Here is a 17,773-nt window from a genome sequence, read left to right as displayed (position 1 = left end):
TCTTTTATGTAATTGTGAGATTTCTTTACTGCAGTCCAGTCATAACGAATCATGATGCATCTATTTAAGGTAATTTTTTAATGTTGTCGTGATTTCTCAAAAGCACTTCAAATTTTTTAATGTACTCGTCAGTTTGTACTTTACTTGTGAGAAAAATACTAATTACTCCTAAATGATTGTGTAATTATAGTTAATATCAGACCACGAGAGGTTTTGAGAAATCATTCGTCTGCTTTGCCTTTCGTTTTGGAGTAAGTTTCTCTGTTGCTATTGGCTTGGTCCTTGGATCCCGGCCTCTGGGCTACGACTATGGTTCGTCTGGTTTTTTTTCTTCTGCTCCTCCGTCACCAAGTATGGCTTTGTTCGCTTCGCTGAAAAAACAAGCTGAAACACTGGTCCGACTGATTTGTTGTGAGAGAAAAACACTGTTCCAGCTGAAAAAACAAGTTGAAAAGTACGAATTATAAAGAGAAGCGAACATGGCCTTCCATATGGGGAAATTTTTTTTTTGCTTCTTTCCGTTGGGATTTCCTCTGCCTTTTTCATCTTTGATTCAACCGCTGACCCTTCCCTAACAAATAACATCCACCAATAAATTGTTGATGTAGTTACGGTTAGAAACAAAACTTTATGTTTTATTAATACTTGTATCAATCGATGGTCCAATTAATCAAACAATTGAATAGTATCAAATTTAAAGTTGTGATATATTTACGAGTAAATATTTCTATACTTTACAATAAGAGAACAAAATCTATTGATGCCATATTTTAATTCAATAGGACATTGTCATACTATTGTCAATATTAACTTAGATTATGTATGTCATGATCATCATAAATAGATTATATATAGATTTTAAATTTATAGAAATGATAAAAACATAAGTAGTGTCATTCCCATTGTTATTCGTCGTCAATGTTGGATAACTTTTTTTCCTTCCGTTGCAACATACAAGTATATTTGCTAGTAATGTCTTAAGTAACATAAACATAGCTTGGAATGATGAAATAATTTGTTGTAGGTTAAACAAATATGTTACTTTTGTAGGGAATTGCTGGCGTCCGGACGTCCGATGGGATAGGATTTCATCGGATGGTAACCTAGGCACTCTCCCACCAAATGGACTAGCAGAACGTCCCATCAGAAAACACCATTGAGCAACCCCGGCTTCGATCGCTAGCCCGCCCGAACCCGCGCATGTCGTTGCACCGTTCGCTGCTAAACAGACACGTCCGTCCCCGTTCGCCTCATCCCGCCCGCATGCGTACCCCACCCCCGTTCACCTTGCCCTGATCCACACCCATCGCTCCTTCCCCTGACCCCCTCGTCTCTCTCCGCGAGGGCGGGACCCAAGAGCCAAGATGAGGACGAGCACGCCCCCGTCCGTAGGACCCCAGGCGCGCCGCACGCCCCATCCCCCGCCCCTCGGCTCACCATGCCCCTTCCCCCGGCACCTGGGCCGTGCCCCATGACTCTCTGAACATACCTCTGAAACACGAAACACTTGCAAACATGAATCACTTGAATGCAACATACGTATGAAGTAGATGAAATATTTGGAACATACACTTGCAACATGTGTGTAAAACATATGCAACAACTAGATAAAACACTTGCAACTTGCAACATGAAAACATTTATTGCAACATAAGATTGAAACAACTGAAACATTTCTAACATACTCTTGTAACATATGTGTGAAACATGTGCAACATCCAGATAAAAAACGCTTGCAACATACATCTAAAACAGATGAAACATTTTGAACAAACGTTTGCAACACGCCTCTGAAACACTTGCAACATATGCAACATCCCGATATACTTTTGCAACATCCATATGAAACACTTGCAACATATCTCTGATAAGATCTGGAACACTTGAAACATACATTTGCAACATAGGGGGAGGGAGAGGCCAGGGTCGGTTGATTTCGTCCTTGGAGTGGGAGCCGACGCCAAGCGGCAGCGCGCGAGCACCACCAGCACGGGCCGCGCTCGTGGGTGCCCTTGGCTCGGTGGGGACTAACTTGAGGTGCGCGACGGCACCACTAGCACCAGTAGAGGTGGGTGGCGCGGCCGACGGCGCGGGTAGGTGCACGACGACATAGAGGCGTGGGTGGGGCGCGCTACGAGCTAGAGTGAGGAGCGAGCAGCGTAGGATGAGGGCATGCGGGGGGAGATGGCCGCTGTAGCGAATGCGAAGTGGGATGGGCTGACAGCCGCACGGCGCTGTGAAGCGTGCGATGGGCGAACAAGTAGAGGATATTTTTGAGAGAGATAGGGGAGACATACAGAGGAGTCAGGCTTGCTAGGCCAATAGCGTGCGCAGGCCGGGGAAGTCGGACTGAAGCCTGACCCCGAGCATTACTGGTTTTTTTTACCCAAATTCATTAGCAACTTGGAAGTGGAACACCAAGATTAGAGAAGAAGGTTATGTGCATTACGAGTATTGATGACTAGAGTAAGGATCGCTGACTTTATGGCGACCTAAAGGAGGCATGAGTGTACTCCATAGCATCCTTTTCCAAATCCGCACGGATGCACCATGAAAAGAAGCGAATCTCATATCCCACACGCATTTGATGGGGGGCAATTCATTATTGCGTGACAAGAATCTCTCTGCTATAAGAAAATGCAAATCATAATATAATAATAAAATGATCCTCATTCCTAATGGAAGGTGCAGACGCTATCACTCGGCAAGAAAAGGCAACCAATGACGCGATGCTGAAATATCCAGCCTTATATTAGTAATACCCAGTTACCATTGGAAGTTTAAGGTGTAGAAAATTAAGTTCCTTCATCTCAAATAAAAAAAAAGTTCCTTCCATATCTTGGCACCTGAGGTGGATTCCATCGAAGACCAATCGTTCAATGGCCACGGAATATAGAAGTCGATGATGGGCTACTACTATTACTATATGCACCGTTCTTTCCTCCTGTGGGCGGAGCACGGCGGAGACGCTCAGCCGCGCACCGTCGCCGACGCCGAGTCCATTTCTTGTGCCGTGCAAAGCCACCAAAGTGTCATACAAGGAAAGCATAAAAAAAAACGCGGGGGTTTTGAAAAGGGAAGGCGACGCATGCACGCAGCGACGAGTCGTTTGGGGTTAGGAGCGTTCGGGTCAGAGGTTGTTATTTGGCCCAGTCAGCCTCCACCACATTAACCTAACCCCCGCGCGACACCTGGTCGCACGCGAAGCAGACGCCCCACCCGCCGCCCCGGAGTCCGGAGGACACCGGCAAGGGCCTCTCCGTCTCCGGCCTCCTGATCGCGGTCAGTCTGATCTGCGATCCGACGGACGGCGGCGGGTCGGGCGGCTTCGGCGTGCGCGCACGCCATCCGTCTGTCTGTGTAGCGGTTCGGCCCGGCGCGGCGGCGCGTCACGTCAATGTGTAGGTGCGACCTGTAGCGCGACGCGGTCTCTCTTTTGAAGCCCGGCCCGGCCCTCGCCGTCGGAGCCCCCATCCGAGCCAGTCGCTCTCGATCCCCCAGCCCTGCTGCCCTCTATCTTTCTTCTTCCACCTCCTCTCGTCTCCACTGCCCGCTCGATACGGCTGGTGACGCGTTGTTTTCTTCGCCCTCTTCTTCCGCGGTGCGGTGTAGAAAGCCAGCGCCGCGCGGTACTAGGGTCGATCGGTAGCTCGTCCCGTCCCGTCCCGTTCGTTGCCCCGCCGCTACGTACCCCGCCCCGCGGGTATCTGGCTTCCGTTCATGGTGTGTTTGGCGTGAGGGGGGACGTATGGTCTCGGGTCCAGCCATGGACGCCGGAGGTGGAGGAGGCGGCGTGAGCGCCCCCGCCGCGGCGAACGGCTCGTATGGACTCGTCCGCACCGTGGTGGGGTACTCGACCTCGCCCCTCTTCTTCTGGTTCCTCACCGTCGTGCTCGTCGCCGTCATCCACATCGTCTCTGGCTCGTCCAAGCCCTCCAGCTCCAGGTAAAACTCTAAACTTTCTTCAACTCTGGGTTCTGATCGATCGTGTCGATTGGCGTGTTCGTTGGCACGACGACCGATTGATGGGCTCTTGTCTCCTTTGCAGGGACGATGAGAAGAAGAGGGAGAGGGAGGAGACGGAGAAGGCGCGCCGCGATAGGGAGAGGGAGGTGTCGGGCAGGGGAGATGACCGGGTTCTGGCGATGATGCGCAGCTTCAGCTTCATGCAGGCGACCGAGGAGGATTACATGGAGGGTATGACCGCGTACGACTACAACGGCGTTGACGCCGGCGGCACAGCGCACGGGCCTGCTGCGCCCGAGCCGTTTGCGCCGTCGCCGGCGTTGACGACGGCGGCGAGCCTCAGCTTCAAGTTTCAGCACCAGACTCCCGAAATTCCAACGGAGCCGGTGGTGGTCGTTTCGAGAGAATTCACAGCAGCGAGAGAAGAGACGGCGGTGGTTCCGAGAGAATTCACAGCAGCAAGAGAAGAGGATGAACGAGAACGAGGGGAAGAGAAGGAACCATTGGCTCCGTTGCAATCGGCAGAGAAGCAAGAACACCAACACGAAGCAGAGGAAGCAGAGTTAGTGGTGGAGGAGCAGGAGGTAGAAGAGCAGAGCAGAGAGGTTGTGCAAGAGGCAGCGCCACCGAAGATCGTCGCCACCACGCACAACTATCAGTTCTTGACGGAGCGCGACTTCCGAGGGTTCGTCAGGGAGCCGGAGGCCATGACGGTGCGCGTCCAGGAGTCTTTCGTGCCGCCGTCGCCGCCTCCGGCGCATCACCAGCCCGAGGAGCGACGGGTGGTCGACGTCTCCTCCCGCAGCGGTCGGTTCCTCACGGAGAGGGACTTCCGGCCGGCGAAAGAGCCCGACGTGTGCGAGAGCGTGGCGTCGTCCGGGAAGAGGGCGCCGTCGCTGAAGCCGAAGCCTGCGAGCTCCCCGTCCGTCGCGTCCACGGGCGGCGGCGCCGTCGGCGCTAGGATGAGCTTCGCGTCGGAGTTCTCCGGTTTCGGCGACTCCGACTCCGAGTCCAGCGCCAGCGACGGCTACTCGGTGAAGGATCTCGTCGTCGACTCCGACAGCGACTGGTTCCTCTCGGAGAAGGACTTCCCGGCGTCTGCGCGCGACTCCGGCAACCTCAAAAGTTACAAGGCCAAGGTGCTCAAGGCCATCGAAGCCCTGGAGGCGGCGGCCAAGCTGGAGCCGTCTTACCAGGACTCAGCGACGACAGTGTCGCCGGGCTCCGGTCCGGCAGGGCTCACCAGACAACATTCCCGATGGTTCTCCCAAGTTCCCTGAGGACATGTGGTCCCGCAGCCCTTCGCCGGACGTCGAGTACAAAGAGGACGAGGAGAAGGTAACAAGAGAAGCTGAAGCACAGTATGATGAGGACATCGAACAGAGAAGCACGGCGGAAGAGGAGGTGGGCATCGACATGAGCGATGATGACGAGCACTCGTCGGGCGGCAAGAAGGTAGAGTCTGCACCAGCCTATGATCTGGCTCCTGTCGCTGACGACTGTATGGACCATTCGGAGAAGGAAATCATCACTCTAAATGATCACTCAGGAGGTGAAGCTGCTTCTGATGCTCAAAGAAGTCCAGAGGCAGTCTCTGCGAGAGAATTAGCTGTCGTATCATCAGATCAAGATGCTGGCCCAGTCAAGAGAAGTCCGGAGCCATCGGAGCAGGAATTTATTGGTATGGTTGATCATTCACTTGAGCACAGTTCTGGCGACCAGGAAGGAAACTGCCAGCGAAAGCGATCAGTCATATGAAATAGTATTTGATGACAAGAGAAGGCCGGAGCCTCCAGAGACAGGATTTGTTGGTACGAGAGGTCACTCACATGAGCTTATTTCTGATGTTTGGAAAGAGATTGTCAGTAGAAACGATCAGCCACGCCTAGGGGCTCATGCTGATGAGCAAGGCCTGGATACAGCAGAGGAAGAATATGTGGGCACAACTGATCGTTCAAACGGTCTTGTTTCTTATCAGAAGAAAGTGACTTTCAGTACTACAAATGATCAGCCATATGCTGCAGTTTCTGATGAGAAGAGCGTCCCAGAGACTCCAGAGCAAGAATTCAGTCTAACCGACCATCGAAATGGAGTAGTTCCTGACGCCAGGAAACATTTCAGAGACCAGAGAAGATGAGGATCAAGATAGTGGAAATGATCATTTGGACAATGCAGCTCGACAGGCCTACATTTCAGTCACGGGGAAGGCAAAGGTATATGACGAAGATGGCGAGGATCCGGAAGTGAAGTGGAAGGATTTGACAGATGAGGAGGAGGACGAGCTGGAGTCACTGTGGGAGCACCAAGACCTGATAGAGCAGCTGAAGATTGAGCTGAAAAAGGTCCGGTCGATCGGCCTGCCCACAATCCTCGAGGAGTCAGAGACACCAAAGGCTCCGATGGAGGACCTCAAGCCATGGAGGATCGATGCTAAGTTCCTTCGTGAAGACCCGATGGACGAACTGAACAAGTTCTACAAGAGTTACAGGGAGAGGATGAGGAAGTATGACATTTTGTGCTACCAGAAGATGTATGCAATAGGTATGCTTGATTCCTCAGACGTAAACTTATTTACCTTTGCTTATCTCTGATTCCAGTAATGTTTAGCATTTATTTAGTTGGGTGCAACCGGAAAGCTATTTCTGATTTACCCATTAACTCAGAGATAGGAATCAAGAACTGCATTCTAACCAAAAGAAGAAGAAAAAAAGGTGCATTAAAGAAAATGTGATCAACCTATGCAACTAGGCGGGTTTTCATCAACTAAGAAGAAAGCATACACTCAAATTCAAGCTGATGGAGAATTTTAACCTGGATGATTGTGCATATGAGTATATGACCACACATCTCACCTGGTTAGTTAAGCTAGGCTTCCTTCCGAAGAAGGTGTAGTTAATGGAAGCTGCAAGTCTAAAAATACTAGTGAAGATTCACTCTGCTACGACTTTTTGTAACAACCAATCTTCATCTGCATTTCTAAAGCTAGTTCAGTATTGATGCAGCTTCTTCTTGAGTTACCTAGCAATTATTTTCTTCAATTATACAGCATGCATCAAGAAAAGAAAGCTTCTTAAGGCACAAATTACAGATCGTTTTAGCTACTTTTAGGCACATAGTTTTCTTTTCCATATGACCTACGCATATGTCCGAAAAACTGAAACAACATATAATTTGAAACGGAGGGAATACCGTACAAATTTATCTTGCTTTAAGTAGTAAATTTCCTCCCTCAATTAAGCATGCTCCAAAAAATGGTAGTATTCTCTTATAAGGCACTAATATAGGGCTATTTTAAAATTCTGGCTGCAGATTTCCTACAGCTCAGAGGGCCCCAGCAGGCCACCAACTCTCTAAAGTCCCTGTCGCCTACGGTCGCATCCATCCTGTCACACAATTTTCGGCCATCGCGTCGGAGATCTCCCGAGGACCCATCGGAGCGGTTCCTCAAGGAGCTCCGCTATGATTTGGAGACGGTGTACGTCGGGCAGATGTGCCTGTCATGGGAGTTCCTCCGGTGGCAGTATGAGCAGGCCCGTGACCTCCCGGAGTCTGACCCTTACCACAGCCACCAGTACAACCAGGTGGCCGGAGAGTTCCAGCAGTTTCAGGTCGTGGTGCAGAGGTTCGTCGAGGACGAATCGTTCAAAGGTCCTAGGCTGCCAAACTACATCAACAACCGATGTGTTCTTCGCAATCTCTTGCAAGTACCCGTGATTAAAGGTTAGGACCATTTCAGACTTATTCAGAGCTGAGATCAGTTAGTAGTCCATGTTTGTCCTCAATTTTCAATGAAAACAAACATTGACCCTGATGCATGCATTTTGGGTTACAGAGGATAGCTTGAAGGACAGGATGGAGGATCAGCGCAAGGGGAACTACGTGATAACCAGCGAGGAGCTGGAGGACATCATGGAAGAGGCGATGCACATCATGTGGGAGTTCATCAAGGCCGACAGAGTCGAGACGACAACAACATCGGTGCTCAAGGGCCTGTCCAGCACCCACGTCGAGCTCCAGGACCCCATGGATCACGATCTCATGGCGCACATCCATTCCACGTTACAGAAGGTAAGGCTGCAACGCAGTGCAGGGCTGCAAGCAAAATATCTGATTTGCTACAGTTGCTAGCAGTAAGTGTAGGAGTGCTAGTTGTGTGACGATGTGTGTGAATCGTGTGCAGAAAGAGAAGAGGCTCAAGGACCTCCTCAGGACCGGCAACTGCATCGTGAAGAAGTTTAAGAAGCCCAAGGAGGACAGATCGAACCAGAACCTCTTCTTCTCGCAGGTGGACATGAAACTGGTGGCGCGGGTGCTGAGGATGCCAAGGATCACCAGCGAGCAGCTGCTGTGGTGCAAGGCGAAGCTCGACAAGATCATACTGGTAGATCATAGGAAGATCCACAGGGAGGCTTCATTTTTGTTGTTTCCCTGTTGAGAGAGTACATATATATGGTTTTCTTCTTTTCTTTTTGTTCCCTTTTGCTCGATAAAAAAAATATATTCACCATGTAATCAATCCACGGGTGTAGGAATTTTATTAACCTTTTGGTAATTCAGTTTCTTATATACGTAGGTTCATAATTATAATTGTAACTTCATAAACAGGCCACAGCTTACAGAGACCATGGCGCTTCCATGATACCTACATTACCTAGAAATTACAGTCATCGCAATGTACATACGCCATTTCCTCTTCAGTAGAAGGAACCGTCTTTTACCACTGGTCCATCCCAACTGTGTTGCAAGGCTGCAAGACATTTTTTGACTGCACTGCCATTCCTGGCCCTGGATGAGCAGTTCTTATGCCCTTTCTGTTCGTCACATGAGCCATATAATGACCACCTCACATTAGCTGATCTAACAACCCAAGTACTTGGGCCATGTTTAGTTTCCCCATTTTACAGAATTTGGCACTATACAAAAAGAAGATTCCCTATTACATTAAACTTACGGTACATGCATGGAGTACTAAATGTTGACGAAATCAAAAACTAATTGCACAGTTTGGTTGTACTCTACGAGATGAACGTTTTGAGCCTAATTAGTCAATGATTGGACAATTATTACCAAATAAAAACAAACGCTACAGTGCATGAACAGTGCCGCCGAATCCGGCGGCGCTGCCTCGGCCTCCAACTAAACACGGCCTTGCTGCAAAACACTGTACAGTACTGTACCCAGGAACAGGAACACACATCTCATAACTGAAAGCTGACGAAACTGAGATGCAGCTGAGTAGGCTCAACAGTATACAGCAGTACTAGCTAAGACAGTAGTAGATCTTAGGGTGGCAACCTTAACGGACGTGTAGCCGTGTAGGGATACAGATCGGTAGCGTTGAGGATGTGTTTGATAACGACCACACATTGCCACATCTTTTTTTTGACAAACTTTGCTAAATGTGCGGCTAACAACCATATCCTTCCTAAATGTCAGTAATAGAGATCTTGGTAAAAAAAACTACCCTCCAACAACTTCTCTAAATGGTCATTTAAATATAGCCATCTTTTATTCCGGATTTTTCGCATGCCAAAAATAGAAGACGAGAATGGCTCTCTAGAGTGTGCATGAGATATAGAAAAACTTTTGGAGAGTGAAAAGATATAGAAAACGATTTTTATGCAAATGGCTCTCCAAATGATAATTTAGAGAGTGAGATTTAGAAAACCGTGGCCACGCTATCTTGTTCCACATTTTCTTTTTTTCTTGGGCGTGGCTAGTGCACAAACGTCTGGACGCTAGCCCATATCCGGACACCCACGCCGCTCCCCCCCCCTCACGTCCCGTGTCTACCCGCCCACGTCTTGCCTCTTGCGTTTGTCCACAAGCACGTGGGGCTTGCCTGTGCCAGTGGGGACTGCCTCCGCCTTCCCGCGCCTGACACTGAGGCGAGATAGCAGAAAGGCGATGAGGGAGATGCACCACTCGATGTAACTTTGAAACATCCAGATGCAACAATTGCAACATACAACTGAAAACAAATGAAACATTTAAAACATGTGTCTGAAACACTTGTAAAAACACCTGAAAAACACTTGAACCATTCTAAACATACACAATATCCAGTTAAAACACTTGCATTATATGTGTGAATATATATAACATCCAGACAAACACGCTTGCAACATAAGTCCGAAAAAAAGATAAAACATTGAGAACAGAAGCTTGCAACATACATATACAACCATTGCAACATGTAAAACATCTTGATCTAATTTTACAACATTCGTATGAAATACTTGCAACGTACTTCTAAAACACTTGAAACAGACGCTTGCAACATGCGTTTTCACCCTTCTTTCGTACGACGCAACGTAGAGCGGGGGACGACCGGTTATGGCCAGCCAGCAGCTGAGGATGGTGGCGTGGCCTGGCAGCGATCAGTTGCACCTGCGCCTGCCCTGACGATGCCCCCTCTCCTAGCCGCGGCGAAGGACGGAGCACGACGGCGCTGCGGGGGACGGAGGCGCCGCTGCACTCGGTGAGCACGTGCATGGAGTTTGGAGCCGGAGGGTGAGCCACCTGCGATCGGGTCTGGCGGTAGCTGCTCGGTGTGGCGGCTGGCAGTGTACCTCATGCGGAGGATTCCTCCTCTCCGTGGGAGGCGGAGGTGCCGCGGGGATGGGGGCGCCGTGGGGGATGACAGGCGACGGCGGGATGGAGGCGGAAGCGTGATGGATTGGGACGGTCGGATGGTCGCACGACGCCGTGAAGCCGCGACGCAGGAGCACGGAATCGAGGAGACGAGCTTTCATGGGGATTTGGTTATTTTAGACGAACGGCGCATGGAGCAGTGAGTAGAGTAAGGCGTGTGGCTTTCCGGACATCTTAATGGTAACATTATCGTTTTTTCTTGAGAAATCCTATTGGACACTTGACACTCTAATGTTTTCCTAGGCTCCAGCACCCGATTTTTTCTTGGCCCGTCCGCCCTTCGTCCGACACCGGGCTTCGACGCCCTGGCTCTGATGCCCCTGTCGCTGCTGCTTGCCCGCAGCCGGTTGCTTACGCCTGACACGCTCTGGCTGCAGCAAGGCCAAGCCGTCGCCTGCCCTTGCCAAGATGTCCCCCTGCAGCCTATCGACCGTCGCTTTGCGCTGCGCCCGTGCCGCCACCGCCGGCCGCCGCTCGTCGCTCGCTAGGGAAAAGAGAAGCAGCACTCAGCCACTCACGTCCGCCTGTGGAGCCACGACGGGAGGCCGGCAACACGTGCTCGGACCTCGCCCGTCCTCAATTTTGTGAAGAATTTGTATTTTTTTTTAAATTTGTGAACAATTTGACATATATTCCTCTGATATCTGCAATCCATAGAAATAATTTATATATTTTTTTAAAAATTTGGTAGATCTGCACTCCAAACAAATAAAAGTTGTATTATCCTCAAATTACATCACTCTGTCAAATCAATTATATTGAAGAAATCATTGTAAATATAATAATAAGACAATGTAAATATAGCTAAAAAACGATGTAAATTCATGGAAAAAATCAGATGTCAAGAGCTAAAAAACGGTGTAAATTCATGGAAAAAATCTCCAAAACACTCGGTCGTTGGATCAGAGTCTCGCTCATGTCGCCGGCAGCAGGCCTGGACGGCAGAGGTGCGCCGTGGAAGATCAACCTGTAGAAGGTGGGCCCGTAGAGCCTTGTTACTTCGGTCCGGCCCATTATCTCATCAAACTGATCCCAGCCGTCCGATTTAGGTCAGACCTCGCGACACATCCATTTATACCCCTAGCCGCCGCCACGCCCTCCCTTCTCTTTCTCCTAGCCTCTCTGCTCCAGCCTCCCACTAGGGTTTATCCACCGGCGGCGCGCGCGACGGCTGCAAGATGGTGCAGCGTCTGACCTACCGCAAGCGGCACAGCTATGCCACAAAGTCCAACCAGACGCGGGTCGTCAAGACCCCTGGTTCGAATCTCCTCCTCTTCCCATCATTTTCTCTTTTGTTTTCACTCCATTTTTGGTGGTTCCTTTGATATCTGCTTTGGATGTGTTTTTGATGTGCTAGATCGGTTTGTGGCTTGTGGTCGCAGGTGGCAAGCTCGTGTACCAGTACACCAAGAAGAGAGCCAGCGGGCCCAAGTGCCCCGTGACCGGGAAGAAGATCCAGGGGGTGAGTTGCCACTTTTCTTCTCAGCATAACACACCTTATACTTGTGGGACGTAGCTCACGATTGTTAGTCTTTGGTAGGGGGATTCGTGTTGGGACTGGTACGGTGGTGGGGAAATCGGGGTGTTGAAGTTGGGTAATCTGTTCGTAAAATGTAGTGGAGTTAGGTGTTCATGTCCATCTTTATGTCATTTTAGAATGTTTAGCATTTTTTAGTGTGGAAACGGTGAAATTTGGGCTGCAACCTGCAATCCTTGTTGCACATGCATGAAGTTCATAGAGTGGAGTTTGTTTCCCGAACTCTATATTTTGTTGTGTAATGGAGGCTATGGAGCCTTTCAGTTGGAATGGATTGGTGGCTCACTATATCCGGTCGAAATTTGCTGAAAGCTAGGGGGTGTTCACGGCTGCTAAAGCAGTGGCTGCAAGCCTCCTCAGCGGGGCACAGCCGAACAGGCCCTAATTCTATTATTGTCAGATGTCCAGCAACAATTTCACATTGCTTTGATAATATGATTTATTTTCTCATTATGATCATACATTCATACTAGTTTGTTTGTACAGTGGTGATTCTTATACAGCAAACCTTCTAGGTAAGTATTTCATATGTGCACTTGGTAGTTTGCACAGTGGTAATTTGAATGTTGATTTCTGTATTTATCTTATTGGTTTTAATGTGAGATCTTACATCTGAAACGTTTGGGGATACAATCTTGGTAGTTTTTCTTGAGTTCAGTTAATCAAATTATGCACTTCCGGTAAGGTTGGCATTGTCATTCCAGTTCCAAATGAGAAAAATATGCACCGCAGCAGAAAACAGTCAATGTTGGCGTTGTTGCATCAGCATGAATTTCCTTAGGAAAATGGTGACTGATTCATATTTTGTGGGAATTCTATATTGTGAATCCCTTAATGTGTTTCATCATAGTATGTTTTGATGCTATTCTTGATTTGATTCTGGAGAATGTGTTTTCATGTTCTACAATTTGCCTTATTATTATTTGTCTGTGTTGGCAGTCCATCTTGATTGCTTCTGTTGGGTTTCAACTCTAGCCTACCCCAACTTGTTTGGGACTTAAAGGCTTTGTTGTTGTTGTTGGCAGTCCATCTTTATTGCTCACACCGTGATGGTTTCCATTTTCAGATTCCCCATCTGAGGCCTGCTGAGTACAAAAGGTCCAGGTTGTCTAGGAACCGCAGAACTGTGAACCGTCCCTATGGTGGAGTGCTCTCGGGAACTGCAGTTAGAGAAAGGTTAGCAAATAGTTTCAGTATCTTTGGATTTGATAACCCTAAAGTTGCAAACCTCCTAACTTGTCTATGTAACCCCACAGGATCATCCGTGCTTTCCTGGTTGAAGAGCAGAAGATTGTCAAGAAGGTGTTGAAATTACAGAAGACCAAAGACAAGACTTCCTCAAAGTAACTCTGAAGCAGAAGTGAGCCACTCTTCTGTAAACAAGGCAAGATATTTTTGTCGATGGTGATGATCAATGGCTTAGTCTTTTCTAGCTGTGTTCTAGTATGTCTTGAGCCGACAACTGTTTCTAGGGTACCTTGAAATCTGTCTACCATTGTGATGTCAAAGATTATGAGATGACATATGACCCCCTGTTGCTTTTGTTCACTTTGCTAAAACTGCAAGCCTGAGTTCACATGAGTTGGGCTTCAGTTGGTGTTTATTTCCTGCCTGTTGCAAATAGCTCTTGTTCCGATTTGTCTGATTTTGGGATAAGTTTGCAATACGTTTTATCGTGCATCTGCCTCAGACGGTAATTGTTGGCGCTTACTCGCGTAGTCCTTGTTGTCTTACCAGTCTCCAGAATACGTTTGCATGGTAGGGAGTTTGCGGAGTCACACATCTAGGTACAATATCTTCGTTAATAATATGAAAATAATTTTAGTGGTAAAGGTTACTTTGCAAGAATATGATTTGTACAATCCAGAAAACAAAATATCTTTGTTCGCTGGTTTGAATTTTGGCTGAAACTGGCTGAAAAACACTGTTCTGACTGAATTGTTGTGAGAGAAAAACACTGTTCCGAGAAAAACACGGTTTCAGCTGAAAAAACAAGTCGAACAAGCCGAATATGGCATAAGCCGAACGGGGCCAATATCCCTTTTTTTCTTAAAAAATGTTAAAATTGTCAAGAACAACAGGAAAGGTTATGCTTTGCAAAATTACGATTCATACATACACAAAATATCTTTGTTTTAAAAATGTAAAAAAATTGTGCTTGATAATATGCTCCTTTTTTGCCTACAAAAATAAAAAAAAATCATTGTTTTACATGACCCACTTTTTTTCGAGATTTTTGCTTAAAAATGTAAAATTTTGCTTGATAATATGCTCCTTTTTTGCCTAACTAAAAACATGAAAAATATCTTTGATTTACATGACCACTTTTTTCAGGATTTTTGCTTAAAAATGTAAAAAATTAGTACATGAAACTAGTGGTTTAGATCAACTCGGCCATCTTCTTGAGTTAGATAACATAATCTATATCGGCATACTCCCTCTAGGTTGGTAAATAACTTTGACTTCATATTTTTACTAAAGTATTTATTGAAAATTGTTATCAGTGTGTTTGGCTGGTCAGCTTCGGCTGGCTGGCTGGTCTTTTTTATTAGCTGGAGCAGTGTTTTTCTCTCACTAAATTTTAACATAAACAGTATTTTTCTAGCTGCTACAGTAGTAATTTAATACCAGCCGAGCACTCTCTATATGTATATGTTTATGAAAGTATTTTTCAAGACAAATCTATTTACATGGTTTTTACATTTCAAACTCAACAACTTAAATATTATTTATAATTTATATTCTTAATATTTAATCCAAACCTTGTTCAAAATGATTTCTTTTATCAACCTAGAGGGAGTACTAAAGTTAGATGTCAAATCATATATTTCCATTATTGTACATGCCGTTGTGGTACATGTGCGATAAAATATATTTCCATTATTGTACATGCCGTTGTGGTTCACGTGCGATAAAATAGAAAATGATTAAGTTCACTTTTGTCCTTAACTATTGTCTGGGTCTAATTTTAATCTTCAACTATAAAACCATCTAGTACCGGTACCCTAACTGTCAAAACCGTTCATTTTTAGCATCTAGGCACGGATGAGGCTATTTTGATCGACGTTGAGTGATTTTGACCACGCCACACTGACGTTGACCGCCATGGAGGACGCAGGCCTGCGTCTCAGCAACATGTGAAGCCCGCACGTCACCCACTCATTCCCTCCCTCTCCTTCCTCCGGCTCCAGCAGCCTGCTTTGCGCCAGCATGCACGGGTTTTCTTGGCCCATCCTGGCATCACAGCCACCGAGCACGGCGCCACGGTAGAGCAGACCGCCGCCGCTGCCGCCGCCCCCAACTTGCACACACTAGAGAAGGAGAAATCGAAGGGGGAGTACACAGCAACAAGCAGGAGCACACACAGAGCCAGCGTCGGCTCAGCGCCACCACATGGCCGCACCCCTGGCCGAGCGCCGTCGCCCAACAGCGCCATCATGTGCGCCTCAGCGCACGCGGAAGCCCCCAAGCCCCGTTGCGGCACCACGACCAGTGACAAATCCAGTCTGGGTGGGTACTGAAGCTAAGTTCCCAAAATAGAGAACACCAGGAGTCCTAATCGAAGGGGCAAAATGGCTACATAGCAACTAGAGATGCTGATGATTTGATTTGGGGTATCAATCGTTGAAGGGATCCAGCCATGGATGTGGATTTGGTTCAGCTACCTTGGGCGCCATGGTTGCACAAGGGGAAAGAAAGGCAGAGCTAGAGGGAGGCGGGAGAAGAGGAGTGCATGCTGACTCCAGCGGCATGGGGCCCTGCGCGTGCTCCAGCAGCAGTGCAGCAGTGAAGCAGCAGCAGCCGTACGAGCCCACCGGAGCCTGCACGCCGCCGCCGCCGGATCCAGTCCACGCCTGCACGCCGCCGCCGCCGGATCCAGTCCACGCCTCGCACGTGTGTGGCCGCCGGGTGAGGCTTTCCCACGCGCAAGGCTGCTGGATCAGCCACCGCCGCACCTTGATCCACCCTCGCCGGAGGTGGACAGGGCAGATTTGCCCTCACCGCCGTGCCTCCTGATCCGCCGCCACCGGTCCTCGATCCGCCACGCCATGCCTCGATCCGCCCTCGCCGGAGGTGGATAGTGCAGATCCGTGCTCGCCGCCGTGCCTCGATCCGCCATGGCCACGCCCCGATCCACCGCCGTCGTGCCTCGATCCACCACGTGGGGGCCATCGGAGAGGGCCTTGCGCGAGAGGAGAGAGAGAGCGTCCGCCAGTGAGGGAGAGAGAGATAGGGCCCTACGCGAGCGGCCACCGGTGAGGGAGAGAGACAGAGGAGAAGGTGGTGCTCATGAGGAGAGGAGAGAGAGAGAGCGGTGGTGTGTGGCTGTGGGTAAGGGAGAGAGAGAAGTGCAGGGGGTGGGCTCATAGGGCAGAGGCGGCGCGGGCGCAAAGCAGGCTGCTGGAGCTGGAGGAAGGAGAGGGAGGGAATGAGTGGGTGACGCGTGCGAGTGATCAGGAACCGGATGGTGACACAAGGCGCAGAGACGGCGATTTAGACAGATTCGGGCCATCTGATCGACGTAATACCCTACGTCCTGTGTCTTTGGTGTATTGTATTGATCTATATGTAGATCTGATCTGATAGATCCTGATGGATCCTATCTGCTAGGGAACCCCTGCCTCTCCTTATATAGTCTGGAGAGACAGGGTTACAAGTAAAGTATCCTATTTGGTACTATACAATGTCTTGCGGTGCATGCCGAGCAGCGCCGTGCACGCCTTGATCTTGTGGGCTGGACCACCTCTGATGGTGCAGCCCATGTCTTGGGGGCCATACCCTCACACTATGACTCGAGGATTATCAGCTTGCCTGCCAAGCTGGTGGAGCGGATAATGATGATTTCATTATCTGCAACCTTCCATTATTCCTTGCCAATTCGGTACGAACATGGTTGGAACACCTTCCGCCCAACAGAATTCAAAATTGGGCAGACCTAAAGGAGATCTTCATGGGAAACTTCTAGGGCACATACAAGTGTCCTGAGAACCCATGGGATGTCAAAAACTACCAATAGAAAGCAAGGGAAACCCTTCATGGGTATATCCGGTGCTTCTCCCGACAGTGCAATGAGCTACCTAATGTCACCGACGCTAACGTCATAGGAGCTTTCCTGTCTGGGACCACCTGTGAGTCCCTAGTTCACAAGCTAGGACATAAGGGCCCATGAACCACCAAGGAGCTCCTCAACATCGTCACCAGCCATGCCTCGGACGAGGAGGCAGTCGGAGCGATCTTCGATCGCCTCAAGGGCAAGGCGAAGGGGGATGAGGACACCGGCGAAGGTGCCTCCAACCATCCCAACAAGAAGAAGAGCAAGCAATGGCACGAGGGCTCGCTCGTGGCTGTCACCGACCGCAAGGGGGGTCGGAAGCATACTGAGGGTACCCTAGACCATTTTGAGAAGATGCTCAAAGGGCCATGCCTGAACCATGCTTTCCTCGTTAAACATCTATAGAAGGACTGCGGCCTCATGAAGTGGTTCTTGTCCGGAGGCCTCGACAAGGGGGATCATGGGAGGGACCCCGAGCCGACCATGGATAACACTGAGGGGAGGGACGATGGCTTTTCGATGCTGGATGGCTGCCTCATGATCTTCGAAGGGTCAGTGGTCTA

The 17,773-nt window shown here is 48.9% G+C and overlaps 1 protein-coding gene and 1 pseudogene across 1 annotated transcript; both read left to right on the top strand.

The window, feature by feature from the left end:
* Window positions 1-3,442: 3,442 nt before the first annotated feature.
* On the top strand, window positions 3,443-8,611 carry LOC136541948 (uncharacterized; annotated as a pseudogene).
* A 3,109-nt stretch (window positions 8,612-11,720) lies between these two features.
* Window positions 11,721-13,805, top strand: LOC136546221 (large ribosomal subunit protein eL34-like). Its single transcript, XM_066538185.1, has 4 exons — window positions 11,721-11,877; window positions 12,003-12,082; window positions 13,224-13,333; window positions 13,414-13,805. Exons 1-4 carry the CDS (start codon window positions 11,799-11,801, stop codon window positions 13,502-13,504), a joined length of 360 nt encoding a protein of 119 aa, XP_066394282.1. The 5' UTR covers window positions 11,721-11,798; the 3' UTR covers window positions 13,505-13,805.
* The last annotated feature ends 3,968 nt before the right edge of the window (window positions 13,806-17,773 follow it).

The sequence above is a fragment of the Miscanthus floridulus genome, chromosome 3 (genome assembly GCF_019320115.1).
Source record: "Miscanthus floridulus cultivar M001 chromosome 3, ASM1932011v1, whole genome shotgun sequence".
In the NCBI taxonomy this organism is placed as follows: domain Eukaryota; kingdom Viridiplantae; phylum Streptophyta; class Magnoliopsida; order Poales; family Poaceae; genus Miscanthus; species Miscanthus floridulus.
This window is presented reverse-complemented; position numbering and strand designations above follow the sequence as displayed.